This window comes from Chelonia mydas, chromosome 2, assembly GCF_015237465.2.
Source record: "Chelonia mydas isolate rCheMyd1 chromosome 2, rCheMyd1.pri.v2, whole genome shotgun sequence".
Classification (NCBI taxonomy): domain Eukaryota; kingdom Metazoa; phylum Chordata; order Testudines; family Cheloniidae; genus Chelonia; species Chelonia mydas.
Genome location: NC_057850.1, coordinates 142,651,622 through 142,670,151, shown reverse-complemented (window position 1 = coordinate 142,670,151; position 18,530 = coordinate 142,651,622). Strand labels below are relative to the sequence as shown.

General features: G+C 44.9%; 1 protein-coding gene and 1 long non-coding RNA gene across 5 annotated transcripts in view; one reads left to right on the top strand and one right to left on the bottom strand.

Annotated features, from left to right (window-relative positions):
- Window positions 1-18,530, bottom strand: part of LOC102929953 (sodium-dependent neutral amino acid transporter B(0)AT3) — a 112,303-nt gene that overhangs the window by 53,830 nt on the left and 39,943 nt on the right. Inside the window, exons 2-3 of one of the 4 annotated variants that reach the window (XM_007052654.3) lie at window positions 17,929-18,069; window positions 10,483-10,620 (exon numbers count right to left, since the gene is read on the bottom strand). The exons of 1 other annotated variant lie outside the window; for it this stretch is intronic. In XM_007052654.3, the coding sequence (XP_007052716.1) occupies window positions 10,483-10,620; window positions 17,929-18,069 (279 nt within the window). The remainder of the gene's footprint in view (window positions 1-10,482; window positions 10,621-17,928; window positions 18,070-18,530) is intronic. 2 more of the 4 variants (XM_043540294.1, XM_037893374.2) reach the window with 2 other exon arrangements.
- Window positions 1,594-6,581, top strand: LOC122464594. The gene is made up of 3 exons (XR_006288783.1): window positions 1,594-1,631; window positions 5,028-5,094; window positions 5,867-6,581. It is a non-coding gene; the product is annotated as an uncharacterized LOC122464594 (long non-coding RNA).

Here is an 18,530-nt window from a genome sequence, read left to right as displayed (position 1 = left end):
TTGGCACGATCTACCTTTTGTAAAACCATGTTGTATTTTGTCCCATTTACCATTGACTTCAATGTCCTTAACTACCTTCTCCTTCAAAATTTTTTCCAAGACCTTGCATACTACAGATGTCAAACTAACAGGCCTATAATTACTTGGATCACTTTTTTTCCCTTTCTTAAAAATAGGAACTATGTTAGCAATTCTCCAATCATACGGTACAACCCCTGAGTTTACAGATTCATTAAAAATTCTTGCTAATGGGCTTGCAATTTCTTGTGCCAATTCCTTTAATATTCTTGGATGAAGATTATCTGGGCCCCCCGATTTAGTCCCATTAAGCTGTTTGAGTTTCGCTTCTACCTCAGATATGGTGATGTCTACCTCCATATCCTCATTCCCATTTATCATGCTACCATTATCCCTAAGAGCCTCTTTAGTCTTATTAAAGACTGAGGCAAAGTATTTGTTTAGATATTGGGCCATGCCTAGATTATCCTTGACCTCCACTCCATCCTCAGTTTTTAGCGGTCCCACTTCCTCTTTCTTTGTTTTCTTCCTATTTATATGACTATAGAACCTTTTACTATTGGTTTTAATTCCCTTTGCAAGGTCCAACTCTACTTGACTTTTAGCCTGTCTCACTTTATCCCTACATATTCTGACCTCAATAAGGTAGCTTGCCTTACTGATCCCTCCCTTCTTCCACTCCCTATATGCTTTCTGCTTTTTCTTAATTACCTCTCTAAGATGCTTGCTCATCCAGCTTGGTCTACAACTCCTGCCTATGAATTTTTTCCCCTTTCTTGGGATGCAGGCTTCCGATAGCTTCTGTAGCTTTAATTTAAAATAATCCCAGGCCTGCTCTACCTTTAAACCCATAAATTCTTCAGTCCAATCCACTTCCCTAACTAATTTCCTTAATTTTTGAAAGTCAGCCCTTTTGAAATCAAAAACCCTAGTCGCAGATTTATTTTTGTTAATCCTTCCATTCAGTTTGAACTGAATTAGCTCATGATCACTTGAGCCAAGATTATCCCCTACAACCATTTCCTCTATGAGGTCCTCAAAGGAACAGTATATATCAGGTTATCTGTTACACCTTAGGTCACAGCTCTGCTTAACACACAGCACTTAGATATGTTTATAGAAAAAACAAGCAAAAGTTTAATGAGGAATAAAGATTCTGTAGGATTCATACAAGGGTTATGCGCTTGGCAACATTCAGGGCACACCCAGAGTGTTGTGCTGGACCTGTGCACACACAGCTCCTCTCAAGGGCATCAACCTTGGAATCTCGCCAAGATGACATGAACCGTGGGAAGCCTCTCAGGACTGGGCTCAAGGCCCGAGAGCAAGGAATGCGGTAGATAGAAATTGGTAAATAAGAAGGTTAAACAAAGCCAGTGTATTCCTTTTATCTGTTGGAGAATGTAATGCGCGGGGGGAGAGAGAGAATAAAGGGGAAGGTGGAAAGCTGACAGGCAGAAGCCTGTTAGCAGAGACCAGCCGCTTGCTTGCTAAAAGCTGTGTTCCGTCTTGTCATTGAACCGCCACAACTGGCGCCCAAACGTGGGGCCCTCAGCACTCACCTCGCCCGGCAAGGGTTTCAGACACATCACTCATCTGCTTCGCGGATCCCGGTGAGTATTTTTCGTTGTGGTAAGTATGGGAAGCTCCCTCTCTGCTTTGCAAGTGCAACACCGCAATGAGCTACAGTATTTGCTGCGTAAGGCTCAGCATGACTGCCCCACTCAAGAACTCACTCTCCTGCTACAGGAGGTGAGTGCCCAGTGCCGGTGGTACCCTGAAGCCGGAACCCTTAAGCTAGCGGACTGGGAGCGGTTGGGCCAGACATTGCACAAAGAGCCTCGGGCGCCCATGCAGGCTTTACATGCCTGGCACCTCTGCCGCGACGCGATACAGCGTGTCGCCTCGGACAGGCCCTCCCTCGCGGGGCTGGTGCTCTCACCACTCCCGTCTGCTCCTGCAGCCACCCACCCTCCTACCGATGCGACACAGTGTGTCTCCTCAGAAAGACCCTCTCCCGCGCCAACAGAGGGGCTGCCGATCTCGCCACCCCCGTCCGCTCCTGCAGCCATCCCTCCCCCTGCTTCGCCCCCAGTGCCTCTATTACCACCGCCTCCCTGGCCTTCCCCACCGGAGCCGTTGTGTGATCACCCTCCCCCCGTGGGGCCCCATGCTCTGGGGCCCCCCGGGGGGTCGTCTGCGTCTGCTCAGGGGCTTTCGCTGGTGCAACAAATGGTTCACACAGCGAAGACTCGCTCAGATATTACAGCAGAGGAGCTGGCTGATCTGGTCTCAGTTTGCCCGGTGACCTGGCAGGATGATGGCCAGGGCAACCAGGTTGCAAACTGGGTCAGTTTGCCCTACTCAGTGATCCGAGAGGTAAAGAAAGCAATTTGCGAGTTCGGCCTCACTAGTACGTATGTGTGTGGTCTTATTGAAGGGCTAGGTTCTGGGTACTCCCTGATCCCTGAAGATTGGAAGGCGCTGTTGCGCATGATGCTGACGCCCAGTCAGTATGTTATTTGGCTTAGTGAGTATCGGCAGATGGCGGAATGTCAAGCCCAGGTATATAGAGAGCAAGGTGTCATTTATGAGCAGTTGGCAGGGGAGGGCCAGTTTGCTACCGTGCAGCTACAGTCTCAACTCCCTCAGGCCATCTTCCCCATTATTTCCATCTGCACCCAGCATGCCTTTCGGAAGGTCCCGGATTCGGGCAGGCCTACTAAAAGCTTTGCCAGTATCCGTCAGAGTGCATCAGAGTCCTTTATGGATTTTACCAACAGATTGCAGGAGGCTATCCTCCGACAGGTGGATAGCCCTGCAGCAGCTCAGGAGATCCTGTTAAAAATGGCTGTTGAAAATGCGAACGAGGATTGCCGCCGTGCTCTCCAGGCTGCACAAGCCTCTGGAATTCTAGAGCTGTCGGACATGCTGCGGGCGTGCCAAAACATCAGAACCGAAGCACATAAAGCTGGGGTTCTGGCCGCCGCCCTGCGGAAAAGCATGAAGGAGGGGAAGCGTAGTTACCGCTGTGGTAAGGAGGGTCACTTTCAGCGGGAGTGCCACTCATCGACGGCGCCCACCCACCCCTCAAAGAAGTGCCCCAAGTGTCGGAAGGGCTATCACTGGGCTAATCAGTGTCGTAGCGGGTCGGGAAACCGCACGACGGGTCCCCCCCGAACCCAGGGCCAAACGGGGGTGTTTCCCACTCAGACAACTGTTCCTCTGCCTTAAAATATGAGAAGCTGGATATGAGTCAGCAGTGTGCCCTTGTTGCCAAGAAGGCCAATGGCATTTTGGGATGTATAAGTAGGGACATAGCGAGCAGATCGAGGGACGTGATCGTTCCCCTCTATTCGACATTGGTGAGGCCTCATCTGGAGTACTGTGTCCAGTTTTGGGCCCCACACTACAAGAAGGACGTGGATAAATTGGAGAGAGTCCAGCGAAGGGCAACAAAAATGATTAGGGGTCTGGAACACATGACTTATGAGGAGAGGCTGAGGGAACTGGGATTGTTTAGTCTGCAGAAGAGAAGAATGAGGGGGGATTTGATAGCTGCTTTCAACTACCTGAGAGGTGGTTCCAGAGAGGATGGTTCTAGACTATTCTCAGTGGTAGAAGAGGACAGGACAAGGAGTAATGGTCTCAAGTTGCAGTGGGGGAGGTTTAGGTTGGATATTAGGAAAAACTTTTTCACTAGGAGGGTGGTGAAACACTGGAATGCGTTACCTAGGGAAGTGGTAGAATCTCCTTCCTTGGAAGTTTTTAAGGTCAGGCTTGACAAAGCCTTGGCTGGGATGATTTGATTGGGGATTGGTCCTGTTTTGAGCAGGGATTGGACTAGATGACCTCCTGAGGTCCCTTCCAACCCTGATATTCTATGAAAATCCGTAGACTCCATGAGCATGGCGACTGCCGGAAGTGCAGGGCTTGATTTGATTATGCAGGAGGATGCTGATTTTCAGTTGCCGGGGGAGGTCTGCGCCATACCTACGCAGGTGACGGGACCTCTCCCTGATGGCTTTGTGGGTCTCGTTCTCCCTCGCTCACATGCTGGGAAACAGGGCTTTTTTGTCATCCCAGGGGTCATCGATGCCGATTACACCGGCATTATTAAGGTTCAGGTGTGGACCCATCTTCCACAGTCGCTCCCGCGTGGATGCTCCATTGCACAATTGATTTTAGTCCCCTATCAGGTGCCAGCCGCAGAGGATCGAACCCGGGGTGGAGGCGGCTTTGGATCAACGCTGTCTCACTTGCCGTCTCACCACACGTCCTCTCCACTTGTTGCTCTGACAATGTCGGTCCGCCCCTCGAAACCTCAGTTAACACTTCTCTTAAATAATGTTCCTTTTACAGGGTTGGTGGACACTGGAGCTGACGTTACGGTGATTCGTGATCTGGAGTGGCCAGTCGGTTGGCCAACAGTTCTTTCTAAAGAGTTGTGGGGGATAGGGGGTAGTAAACCCGGGTGCCAAAGTTTGTCTTGGGTCACAGTCTCTAAACCGGGAGGCCGTGCCCTTGCTACAATCCGCCCTTTTGTGCTCCCTGTCCACCTCAATATTTGGGGCCGTGACTTACTTACAAAGCTGGACACCACCCTCGATATTAATATATAATGGCCCAAAACCCTCCCTCGCCCACCTTGCCCTCCGCATTACCATTGGTATGGCAATCCTTAGAGCCCATATGGATTGACCAGTGGCCCCTCCCTCTAGAAAAGCTGAAAGCGCTTCATTCACTTGTACAACAATATTTGCATGCACAGCGCTTGGAGAGCTTCACTAGTCCTTGGAACTAGCTGCTGTTATTTTGGCCTTTCAACCTTTTGCTGATTGTTCCTTTAATTTGATTGTGGACACGCATTATGTTTATCAGGTAATTGATCATTTACCCCTTGCCCTCATTACCCCTCAGGTCGATGCAGACCTCCTTCGTCTGTTTTTGTCCTTACAGTATCTCATCGCCACTCGTAATTTCCCTTATTTTGTTGCTCATATTCGCAGTCATACCCCTCTGCCTGGGACACTCACTGAAGGCAATGCGTGCGCCGATCGCGCGTTATGTGGTCAGGTAAATTCCCTTTTTTCTGACCCCATTGAAAGCCATTCCTTTTTTCATCAGTCTGCCTCTGTTTTGGCCCGACAGTTTCACATTCCTGCTGATCATGCACGTTCTATTGTTCGTTCCTGCCCCCACTGTGCCGCTGCTGCCCCTACCTTTTCTTATGCCGTTAACCCCAGAGGTACCGCAGCGAATCAGCTATGGCAAATGGATGTCACTCATGTGCCACAATTCCGCCCCTATTCGTTTTTACATGTTTCCATTGATACCTATTCGGGATTCCTTTGGGCGACCCCACAGCGTGGGGAAGCCACTCCCAAAGTTATTCACCATTTGCTAGCCTGTTTGCTGTTATGGGTCACCCGAGCCAGATAAAAACGGATAATGCCCCAGCCTATTGCTCCACAGCACTCTTCACCTTTTCTGCCCAATGGGACATCCGTCTCAAACACAGGATCCCTTATAATTCCACAGGCCAAGCTATTGTTGAACGTGCAAATCGCACGCTAAAAACCTTGCTTGACAAACAGTTAAAACAAGGGGAGCTGCATCTCCGAACCTTAGGAGACATTCAGCAACAAATGCATATCCTTTTGTTTACTTTAAATAATTTAACGCTGAATGCAGATCAGCAGACCCCCGCGGATCGGCATTTTCACAAATCCGAGGTACTGGAAAGACCGCGTGTCTATTTACTGTCAGCTGCCCGATCCGCAATGGTTGGGCCCAGTGCCTTTAATTACTTGGGGTCGGGGATATGCTGCTGTGTTTCTTCCTGCAGGACCATTGTGGGTTCCAGGCCAGTGTGTGCGACCGGCACTGAAACAGCATGGCGTGGCACCAGGGGCTGTTGAACCCCATACCGGAGTTTCAGCTGACCTTGGAGGAGAATGCGGTGCCTCCCAGGTCGACAATGACAGGACTGAGACAGAGGAGACGTAGCGTCCCAAGCCAGCCCGTGACATGGGGAGCAGTGAAAGCATTGGTCGCCGCGGCTCAACGAAGACTGGCAGCAAACCAACAGCCAGAGACTCTTGAGACTTTGTTTGTTTGTGGCAATTCTCACCCAAATTACTGCTAATTCTGTATTAATTGTATGCCTTTTGTGCCTGCTATTTCCTGGAGGGGTTGACTCGGGAGTGCCTTCTTCATTACGGGCCCGAATGACATATAACCTATTGGAAAGATTGGCTTCAATAGCAAATGTTACCCACTTTTGTTTGTTTGATTTTGTAGCAGCTGAAGAAGTGTTAGGTACATGCCTTATTCCAGTATGTCATCACCCTGAGGAAATGGGGAATGAGATGATGCTCGCTGCTTACTCGAACCTCTCTTCCCAGTACTTTAGCATGGCTAATTGGGGCCTGGCCAATCACACTTTACCTTCTTAAGCTTATTTTTTGCTGTTGTTGTGTGCAATGTATTTCCTTTTTGTTAAGGCTTTGTTGAGACCCGCCCTGGCAGGCTCCACGAGTTATGACCTTGTCTGTCCGGGAGTTAATTGGCTTGCAAATGCAAATTGATGGCTACCATGAGATCGCTGAGCACAAATAAACAAAAAAGGAGGGGATGTAGGATTCATACAAGGGTTATGCGCTTGGCAACATTCAGGGCACACCCAGAGTGTTGTGCTGAACCTGTGCACACACAGCTCCTCTCAAGGGCATCAACCTTGGAATCTCGCCAAGATGACATGAACCGTGGGAAGCCTCTCAGGACTGGGCTCAAGGCCTGAGAGCAAGGAATGCGGTAGATAGAAATTGGTAAATAAGAAGGTTAAACAAAGCCAGTGTATTCCTTTTATCTGTTGGAGAATGTAATGCGCGGGGGGAGAGAGAGAATAAAGGGGAAGGTGGAAAGCTGACAGGCAGAAGCCTGTTAGCAGAGACCAGCCGCTTGCTTGCTAAAAGCTGTGTTCCGTCTTGTCATTGAACCGCCACAAGATTTAAGTGGTAAGTTGAAATAATGGAAACAAATGGTTATATATTAAACAAAATCATTAAATACATTCTAAAACCTAGACTTAAGTAACAAGATACACTCTTGTCTAAAAGTATAGCTCACTCCAAAGTCTTTCTCCCAGTGCCTAGCAGCTTGCCTGGTTGTGATCCTCCAGTCATAAGACAATGCCCACTAGCAGCTTGTCTCCCCATGTGAAGGATAGTTAGTGTGCAGAAGAGAAGAGTGAGGGGGGATTTGATAGCAGCCTTCAATTACCCAAAGAGGGGGTTCCAAAGAGGATGGAGCTAGGCTGTTCTCAGTGGTGGCAGATGACAGACCAAGAAGCAATGGTCTCAAGTTGCAGTGGGGGAGGTCTAGGTTGGATATTAGGAAACACTATTTCACGAGGAGGGTGGTGAAACACTGGAATGGGTTACCTAGTGAGGTGGTGGAATCTCCATCCTTAGAGGTTTTTAAGGCCTGACTTGACAAAGCTCTGGCTAGGATGATTTAGTTGGTGTTGGTCCTGCTTTGATCTGGGGGCTGGACTAGATGACCTCCTGAGGTCTCCTCCAACCCTAATATTCTATGATTTGCATGGCACTTTTGTAGCTGGCATTGCAAGGTATTTATATGCCAGATACGCTAAACATTCGTATGCCCCTTCATGCTTTGGTCAACATTCCAGAGGATATACTTCCATGATGATGACGCTCATTTTTTAAAAAAGAATGAATTAATTAAATTTGTGACTGAACTCCTTGGGGGAGAATTGTATGTCTCCTGCTCTATTTTAACCACATTCTGCCATATATTTGATGTTATAGCAATCTCGGATGATGACCCAGCACATGTTCGTTTTTAAGAACACTTTCCCTGCAGATTTGACAAAACACATAAGTATCAATGTGAGATTTCTAAAGATAGCTACAGCACTCAACCCCAGGTTTAAGAATCTGAAGTGCCTTCCAAAATCGGAGAGGGATGAGGTGTGGAGCATGCTTTCTGAAATCTTAAAAGAGCAACACTCCAATGCAGAAACTACAGAACTGAACCACCAAAAAAGAAAATCAACTTTCTGCTGGTGGCATGTGAGTCAGATGATGAAAATGAACATGCAGATCCCATCATCGGCATGGATGCATATCTTCTGGAATGGTTGAAGCATGAAGGGACATATGACTCTTTAGCGCATCTGGGACAAATATCTTGCAACACCAGTGTCATAAATATCAATGGAAGGTAACCACCTTTCTGTATACAGTGCTATAAAATCCCTCCTGGCCAGAGGCAAAACCCTTTCACCTATAAAGGGTTAAGAAGCTAAGATAACCTCACTGGCACCTGACCCAAAATGACCAATGAGGGGACAAGATACTTTCAAATCTGGAGGAGGGGAACAAAGGGTCTGTCTGTGTGATGCTTTTGCCGGGAACAGATCAGGAATGCAGCCTTACAACTCCTGTTAAGTTAGTAAGTAAGCTAGCTAGAAATGAATTAGATTTCCTTTTGTTTAATGGCTGGTAAAATAAGCTGTGCTGGACGGAATGTATGTTCCTGTTGTTGTGTCTTTTTGTAACTTAAGGTTTTGCCTAGAGGGATTCTCTATGTTTTGAATCTGATTACCCTGTAAGGTATTTACCATCCTGATTTTACAGAGGTGATTCTTTTATCTTTTCTTTAATTAAAATTCTACTTTTAAGAACCTGATTGATTTTTTTTATTGTTCTTAGGATCCAAGGGTTTGGGTCTGTGTTCACCTGTACAAATTGGTGAGGATTCTTATCAAGCCTTCCCCAGGAAAGGGGGTGTAGGGCTTGGGGGGATATTTTGGGGGAAGACATCTCCAAGTGGGCTCTTTCCCTGTTCTTTGTTTAAAATGCTTGGTGGTGGCAGCATACTGTTCAAGGACAAGGCAAAGTTTGTACCTTGGGGAAGTTTTTAAACCTAAGCTGGTAAGAATAAGCTTAGGGGGTATCAAGGTTCCTCCCCCACTCTGAACTCTAGGGTACAGATGTGGGGACCTGCATGAAAACCTCCTAAGCTTACTTTCACCAACCTAGGTTAAAACTTCCCCAAGGTACAAATTTAATTTTATCCTTTGACCCTGGATTTCCACTGCCACCACCAAACTTTAACTGGGTTTACTGGGAAACATAGTTTGGACACGTCTTTCCCCCCAAAATCCTCCCAACCCTTGCACCCCACTTCCTGGGGAAGGTTTGGTAAAAATCCTCACCAATTTGCATAGGTGACCACAGACCCAAACCCTTGGATCTGAGAACAATGAAAAAGCATTCAGTTTTCTTACAAGAAGACTTTTAATAGAAGTAACGGAATCACCTCTGTAAAATCAGGATGGTAGATACCTTACAGGGTAATTAGATTCAAAACATAGAGAATCCCTCTAGGCAAAACCTTAAGTTACAAAAAAGACACACAGACAGGAATAGTCATTCTATTCAGCACAGTTCTTTTCTCAGCCATTTAAAGAAATCATAATCTAACACATACCTAGCTAGATTACTTACTAAAAGTTCTAAGACTCCATTCCTGGTCTATCCCCGGCAAAAGCAGCATACAGACAGACACAGACCCTTTGTTTCTCTCCCTCCTCCCAGCTTTTGAAAGTATCTTGTCTTCTCATTGGTCATTTTGGTCAGGTGCCAGTGAGGTTACCTTTAGCTTCTTAACCCTTTACAGGTGAGAGGATTTTTCCTCTGGCCAGGAGGGATTTTAAAGGGGTTTACCCTTCCCTTTATATTTATGACAGGGGGTCTTTAATGCAGGTCCCCACATCTGTACCCTAGAGTTCAGAGTGGGGAAGGAACCTTGACAATCAGCTACAACAGTGCCATGCAAACACCTGTTGTCACTTTCAGGTGACATTGTAAACAAGAAGCGGGCAGCATTATCTCCTTCAAATGTAAACAAACTTGTTTGTCTGAGCGATTGGCTGAACAAGAAGTAGGATTGAGTGGACTTGTGGGCTATAAAGTTTTGCATTGTTTTATTTTTGAGTGCAGTTATTTTTTGTACATATTTCTGTATTTGTCAGATCAACTTTTTATGATAAAGAGATTGCACTTCATCATTTGTATTAGGTGAATTGAAAAATACTATTTGGTTTTTTACTGTGCAAATATTTGTAATTAAAAATAATATAAAGGTGAGCACTGTTCACTTCATATTCTGTGTGATAGTTGAAATCAATATATTTGAAAATGTAGAAAACATCAAAAACTATTTAAATAAATGGTATTCTATTATTCTTTAACCGTGCGATTAATCACAATTTTTTTAATCGCTTGACAGCCCTAGTTCAAAGAGAAGATTTTAAAATGAGCCATTTAAAAAATCTGTACAGTAGGACTTAATGCCATATTATAGGAATAAAAAAGAGTTGGTAACACTTTGCAACCTTAACACCAACAAGAGACTTGAAATATTAATTACCTGTTCTGTTCCCATTTAGTGGGCAAGCACTCCAAGGAAGGGGCTCTTGGAAGGAGTTAATGAAATACCACATCACCCAGGTTAAAATGGTGTTATAATATAAGCTCACAATGAATGACACCATCAATGAACCAATACCTATTGAATACAAAAAAATCTCAGTTTAAACAAATTGCTTAAATAAGCTGTCAGAACACTTATTTACTTTACCCAACAAATTTATGCCACTCCTGCTACTGCATTTGCCCTAATCTCTTGTTTTTGTGTGAGTGTTTTTGTTTGTTTTTTCCCCTTTGGTGGTTTTAAAAACAGTCTAGGTCAGCTGTGTTGGTCTCTTCCCCTGAATAGAACCAAGATGACAATTACTCAACAGCACAGACAGGAAACCTCCCCTGGGAGTGAAAGTGCTAGGATAACATTTCAAATTCGGGGAGCAGTACAAGAGTGGCCACTTTGTCCTTACCATTCTGTGATAGTGAAGGAAAGAAAGGATTATGGAAGGAGATGGGATTATAACAAATATCTTAAAATCTAAAATGAAAAGGGTGGAGGAGAAAAGTGGTGGAAAAGGGGGTGGAAGAGTTTAAGGGTATGGGGGAAATGTAGATTCAGGTGACCAGAAGAAGGGGCAGGGTGAAGGCCAGAACACTGAACTCTCATGCATGATAGCATTTCACAATAGCAGTGGGGAAACCAGGTATGGTTTGCAGCTGCCCCTGTGCAGAGGACTATGAGGTGTTTACATATGAGTGGGTGGTGGTGACAGTGCAGCAATTCTATGGAATCAACTTTTGTACAGGAGTCCTGAGGAGATAGAGGTACTCCAAATGCTTGAGGGAGAGGAAGAGCACAAACCTCAGGTCCCTGGCCCTACTACCACAGCTACCCACAACACTTGATGGAACAGCAGATAGTTTAACTTTTCTTATACAGGTGCAAGAACAGCCCCCATCATCTCAAGGTTCCCTCAGTGATGAGTGGGACCAAGAGTGTTTTCTAGTGCAGGAACACCTAGCTTCATCTTACAGCTATGGAACAGGAGGAGGGCCATAGAAAAGAAGTGGGGAGGAGGGTGAGTGGACTCAGAAGGAAGCTGAAGCAGTAATGTAGGGCTCTACAGGAGTGTCAGCTGGCTTTTGCAGCCTGGGAGAACATAAGAATGGCCATACTGTGTCAGACTAAGAGTCCGTCTAGCTCAGTATCCTGTCTTCTGACAGTGGCCAATGCCAGGTGCTTCAGAGGGAAAGAACAGACCAGGTGATCATCAAGTGAGCCAACCCCTTTCACCCATTCCCAGCTTCTGGCAAACAGAGGCTAGGGACACCATCCCTGTCCATCCTGGCTAATGGCCATTGATGGACCTATCCTCCATGAATTTATCTAGTTCTTTTTTGAACCCTCTTATAGTCTTGGCCTTCACAGCATCCTCTGGCAAAGAGTTCCACAGGTTGACTGCATTGTGTGAAGCAATACATCCTTTTGTTTGTTTTAAACCTTATTTACTTTCTCCACACCAGTCATGATTTTATAGACCTCTATCATATCCCCCTTAGTCTTCTTTTTTCCAAGCTGAAAAGTCCCACTCTTATTAATCTCTCCTCATATGGAAGTTGTTCCATACCCCTAATCATTTTTGTTGCTCTTCTCCATGTACCTTTTCCAATTCCAATATATCATTTTTGAGATGGGACAGTCACATCTGCACGCCATGTGGCCATACCATGTATTTATATAGAGGCAATATGATATTTTCTGTCTTATTATCTATCCCTTTCCTAATGATTCCCAACATTCTGTTTAGCTTTTTTTGACTACTGCTGCATATTGAATGGATATTTTCAAAAAACTATCCACAATGACTTCAAGAGCTCTTTCTTGAGTGGTAACAGTTAATTTAGATTCCACCTTTCTGTGTATGTGTATATATAGTTGGGATTACATTTTCCAATGTGCATTATTTTGCATTTATCAGCACTGAATTTCATCTGCCATTTTGTTGCCCAGTCACTCAATTTTGGGAGGTCCCTTTGTAACTCTTCGCAGTCTGCTTTGGACTTAACTATCGTGAGTAGCTTGTGCAAATTTTGCCACCTCACTGTTTACCTCTTTTCAAGATCATTTATGAATATGTTGAACACAACTGATCCCTGTTCAGACGTCTGGGGAATACCACTATTTACTTCTTTCCTTTCTGAAAACTGACCATTTATTCCTACCCTTTGTTTACTATCTTTTAACCAGTTACTGATCCATGAGGGGACCATGACTGCTTACTTTGCTTGAGAGCCTTTGGTGAGGGACCCTGTTGAAGGCTTTCTAACAGTCTAAGTACACTATATCTACTGGATCACCCTTGTTTGTTGACCCCCCTCAAAGAATTCTAGTAGATTGGTGAGGCATGATGTCCCTTTACAAAAACCATGTTGAATCTTCCCCAATAAATCATGTTCATCTGTGTGTTGCTGGTAATTCTCTTCCTTACTATAGTTTCAACCAATCTGAAGTTAGGATTACCTGCCTGTAATGGCTGGGATTGCCTTTGGAGCCTTTTTTAAAATTGGTGTCACATTAGCTATCCTCCAGTCATCTGATATAGAAGTTGATTTAAATGATAGGTTACATATCACAGTCAGTCAGTAGTTCTACAGTTCCACACTCCTAGTTGTCACCTGTCACCCCACACTGGGACCCATATCATCAAACAGCTACACCCCATTCTTGATGATGATCACATAGTGGACAGATACTTCGAAGTTTTTGAAAAAGAGCTTGGAAAGATGAACAACATGTCAGTGAAGCTTACTGTTAACTCTGAAAGCCAACCAAGGTATTGAGAGCCCAGAGTTGTGCCTTATGCTCTGAAGCCTCTGGTAGAAGCAGATTTGGACTGTTTGATTGATCACTGTCACTGGTTTCACAGTGAGTGGGCTACATCCATTGTACCAGTAATCAAGGAGGATGGCTCGGTCTGAATTTGTGGAGACTTTGAAGTGACACGGAATCCGGCTTTATGTGCAGACCAGTGTCCACTGCCTCCTACTGAAGATTTGTTTGTTTGTTAGTGGTGGACAGTATTTCAGTATATTGGATTTGCTCAATGCATACCTACAAATGTAGGCTGAGCTGGCATCTTGCAAATATCTCACTATCACACGCAAAAAAGCTTATTTTCTTACAACAGGTTGCCTTTCAGTATCACATTGGCACCTGCCCTGTTTCAGAAAGCCATAGATGAGATTTTGAAGGGCTGAATGAAGTTCAATGCTGTTTGGATGACATTCTTGTTATAGGAAAGGATCATCTTCAAAATTTGGGTGCTGTCTTTCAAACACTGCAATACCATGGATTGAGAGTATACCAAAACAAATGTGAGTTTTTCAAATCTTCAGTTGAATATCTTGGACCTGTAATTGATGCCAGTTGCTTAAGGAAATCACCAGAGAAAGAAAGAAAAGGTAGTTCCTGAAGTGCCGCCACCACCAGAGAACATTTCAGTGTTACATTCATTCTTAGGACTGCTTAACTACTATGGTACATTTTTGCCTATTCTGATGATAATGGCACCTTTACATGAACTGTTACAAGCAAAGAAAAAATGGAAATGGACTAAAGAGTGCGAGTGTGCATTTAAGGAAGCAAATAAACTGTTGACATCAGCTGAAGTTCTTACACATTTTGATGCTTCACTACCATTGAAATTGGCTTGTAATGCTTTACCACACGGAGTGGCTGCAATTCTTTCCCACATTTTTCCTAATGGCATGGAGAAAGCAATTGCTTTTGCATAATGAACATTCACTACTCCTGTAAAGAACTATGCACAGATAAAGCAAGAAGCTCTCAGCATTATCTTAGGAATTCGGAAAGTTCCATACCAATCTGTATGGTAGACATTTTACCTTCTGATGGATCGTTGCCTGTTGCTTTCTATTTTTTTGGACCAAAACCTGGCTTTCCGTCATTAGCTTCTGCTCATATGCAATGATGAGAATTGCTACTTTCAACTCATTTCTATCCTATACTATATGGGACTCAGCATGGCAAAGCTGATGGGCTGTTGCGACTACTACGCTCAAACTCCTGTCAACCCAAAGAAACTTCAGACAAAGTAATCTATCTCAATTTGATGAATAGATTACTGTGATGGGGTGGACTAGGCCCAAAGGCCTCCTACTGGAGGCCATGGGGTCCTGCCTCACCCATCCCAGGAAAGGAGCAGTGGAGAGGCCCTCCAAGTGGGCTAAAGTGGCTGAAGGGGAAGCAGCCAACCAGAGAGGCTGCAGAGAGCAGCCAGTGAGGACGCAGCAGGCTCATATAAAAGGAGCTGCAGGGCCAGAGTGAGGGCAGTCTGCTTGCAGAGACTGGGGGAGCAAGAGGTGCTCCTGGCTGGCTGCAAGGGCTAGGGCAGGTAGTTGATGGCAGGGACCAGGGAAGCAAGGGAATAGCTTCTGGCTGGCTGCCAGGACTCACTGAAGACCGGCCCAGGGAAAGGGCTGTCCATGGAACTTTTTACCCCTGGAAGGGGACTGATCTAGACTGACCCAGCTGGAGAGCTGGGGTCAGAGGACTAAAGGGCAGGCGATGAGCCCCCGAGCAGGAACCTTCACATGTAAGCTGGACAACTAGGGTACTGAGAGAGGCCCTGTTGGTCAGAACTGAGGACCAGAGCCTGGGGAGGGCTACAGGACATTACTGAGGGCTTTGAGATAGGCCAGAAAGGGGCACTCACGAGAGGTGGGTACCGCCCTGCTGAAAAGAATTGAGAGACTGTAGGCACTGTAAGCCAGAGAAAGGGGACGCTCATGAGAGGCAGGTGCTGACCCTGTTACAATTACGTATCACTAGCGTAGACGTCAACAAAGTAACCACTAAGGATGATGTGCTTTTTGTTCTGAAAGGATTCATACTGCAATGTACACTGTTCAAGATCAAAAGAATCCCCAGTTTACACAATTTGTCTCATGTGAATTATCTGTGAATCACGGTTGCATCACATGCGGAATGCAAGGGATCATTCTGAAATCACTTCAGTCTTAGGTTTTGGTAGCTCTTCAGGAAGGTCATTTTGCCATTGTATGGATGAAGACCATAACCCAGAATCACATCTGGTAGCTGAGGATCAACAAAGATATTGCGAGCAAGGCGAAGTGCTCTACTAAGTGTCAGAAAATTCAGCATGATTCTAGCCCAGTTTATCTACATCCTTGGTTGTGGCCTCGGACTCCTTGGACACATGTTCATGTGGACTTTGCTGGACCTTTAGAAGGTGATATGTTTTTGGTTGTAATCAGCGCCCATTCAGAATAACCAGAAGTTTCCAGAATTACTTGTGCTATAGTTACAAGGATGTCCAGTGGTCTTGGTAACTTGTTTCAGCCAGGTTGGTTTACTGTTACAGTTGATGAGTGACAATGGGCCTAAATTCTGTTCTGAAGAATTTCAGAGGTTCCTTGCTTCAAATGGAATTAAACATTTTCATTCCACTCCTCACCATCCTGCTACAAATAGACAATCTTTGGCCTGAAGGATTGTGGTGTTTCCCATCCAATCTCTTCCAATACTTGAGGGAATGTTCTAGGAATCAGTGGGCAGAACCATACTTATTTTGGTGGAAGCCAGAAAAGCCTGATTTCCATTGGTGTAAGTTAGAGGAAATTCATGCCACAAAGTGCCCATTTAGTGCTGCATGCAGAGGAATGTCTCTGGTACACTCTGCTGCTGTCTACACATTACAGGTATGCATCCGATGAAGTGAGCTGTAGCTCACGAAAGCTTATGCTCAAATAAATTGGTTAGTCTCTAAGGTGCCACAAGTACTCCTTTTCACGTTACAGGTAGTAGCTTAATATGGTGCTGTCTTTCACTGTGTGTATGTGACCGAATAGGCCCATGTGTTTATACCCTACACGTTACTATAATAATTTTGTACAAAACATGTATTGTGAGGTATCATCTGTGTGGCAACATTGTATATGAAGTTATAATATTCCCCTGTATGGTGTTTATTAACACATGTTCCAAACCCCATAGCTTTGCCTACACAAGTTGCAAACAGGTCTGTCCTAAACAAAGGAATGCATGCTTTCTTTAATTTGATTTAAGCAGTGAACAGATTCATCAAGAAGGAAGGGAAGACAAAGTTCAAACAGGTGAAAAAAACAGTAAGGAATATCCTTCCACATAGACTCTTTGGCTCCTGGTTCTCAGCTGGAAATGTTTTTCAAGAAAGGGACTGAAACTATAAAAAGGAAGGACAAACACCCAAAGTACCCCCCTTCCCTCCGCCCATTGCATTCACTAAGCCTGAAGAGACAAAGGAAACAGCTGTTGGACTCTGGGGGAGGAGTCCTGACCTGACAGTTTGGTCAGTGAAACCATGTGGTGAGAACTTTGAAATTAATATTTAAGTTCAGCACCAGTTTAGGATTTTATCTTTATTTTTCTTGTACCCATTTCTGGCTTTTATGCCTCATTACGTGTTTTCACTTAAAATCTGTCTTTGTAATTAATAAACTTGTTTTACTGTTTTATCTAATCCAGTGTGTTCAAGTTTAAGTGTTTGGGTAACAGGTTGTGTGCATATTATTCCTTTAAAGGAATAATGCACTTAACATATTTGTACTGTTCAGGAGAGGGCTGGGCGGTACAGAACATACATTTTTTTGGGGAAGATCTGGGACGGGATGTGTGTTGGAGTCATCCTGCAGCATAACCAAGACTGGTGAGAGCCAAAGTGTGGCTAGCTGGCTGCAGCACACACACAGACATAGCTGGGAGTGACTTACATGTTGGAGGCTGTTTGTGAGTATTGCACCCAAGTGTCAATGGCCTGCAGAAGGTACCCAGGATGGGGCTAGGCTGTTCAGACCCATAATAGTGTTAGAGTATTCCTCTACATGCTTAACTGCTGGGGACTTGTACATTGTCCTATTATTATTTTTTGATGGAGGGAGGGAGGAAGGTTTGTGTGACTCCTGATAAGGACCCCAAATGGTCCCCTGTTTTAATTAATGGTTTGTCTCTGTCCAGGGTTAATTCCTAATTCATTTATTTTTCCTCAAACAGAGTGGAAGGGACCCAAAGGGGGTTGGGTCTAGTGGGAGGCAAGCAGAGTTCTCTTGGGCACATCGCTTGGTCTTGAGATATTTTTAACAAACTCACTGTGTCCCCACTAGACTGATCTTATTTTATGTTACTGTCTTGTGTTTCCTAAATAAAAGTGTTTTGAGGTTTCATATCAGAGAGCAGTCCTGTATGCCTGTGAATGGGTAAGAACTGCTGGACAGTGTGACCAGGGAGATCAAACTTTAGTTTCCTAGAGCCAGTATTGCTCTGGGTTGGAGCTTGAGGCACTTGTTTCAGTTATTTAACCAGTTCCCTAGACAGTATTTAATATGGCTCTTGACAATGGGCTAACTAGTTTTCAGAGAACATGGAGAAACCTACCAACTCCTCCAAAGTAAGGTGAGATGGTATTCCAGACACCAATGCTGCCTTTTCTCAAGCGTTGTCCCATGGCTAGTTCAAGATGAAACAATGGGATTCCTTCAAAGACAAGTGCTATGACATATGGGATCAAGAATGCCCCTGGGAACATAATTAAAAATAGTTAAGCCATAGAAGCTCTGCATCTCACACAGATTTTTTTGCTTTATTGCTGCTTGTGGGCCTTGAGTATTACAGTAATAAAATATAACAATCAGATAGTGGCCCAACTGCTATAGGTCTTGTACAAGCACAGGGTCAGATTACTCAGTCAGCAATTTAGTTGTGGGAGGCATGACTCAGATTCTTCATGTTACAAACCCCCTAACCTTAAGCAATGCAGATTCTCTTCAGTAATCATAAGGCTACAAATATCCTCCAACATTCCCTCCATTTCTCCTCCTTTCAAATGTTTAATCTCCCCTCCTTCTCCAGCAAGCACTACTTATTCTACTTTTTTCTCCCTCATCTCACATCCTAGCCAGTGCCTTTTCTCCCCCTTCAGTTTCCCTCCCTAAGGTTCCCACAAACCTGACCCTCACTCAGTTTTCCACCCCAGGATC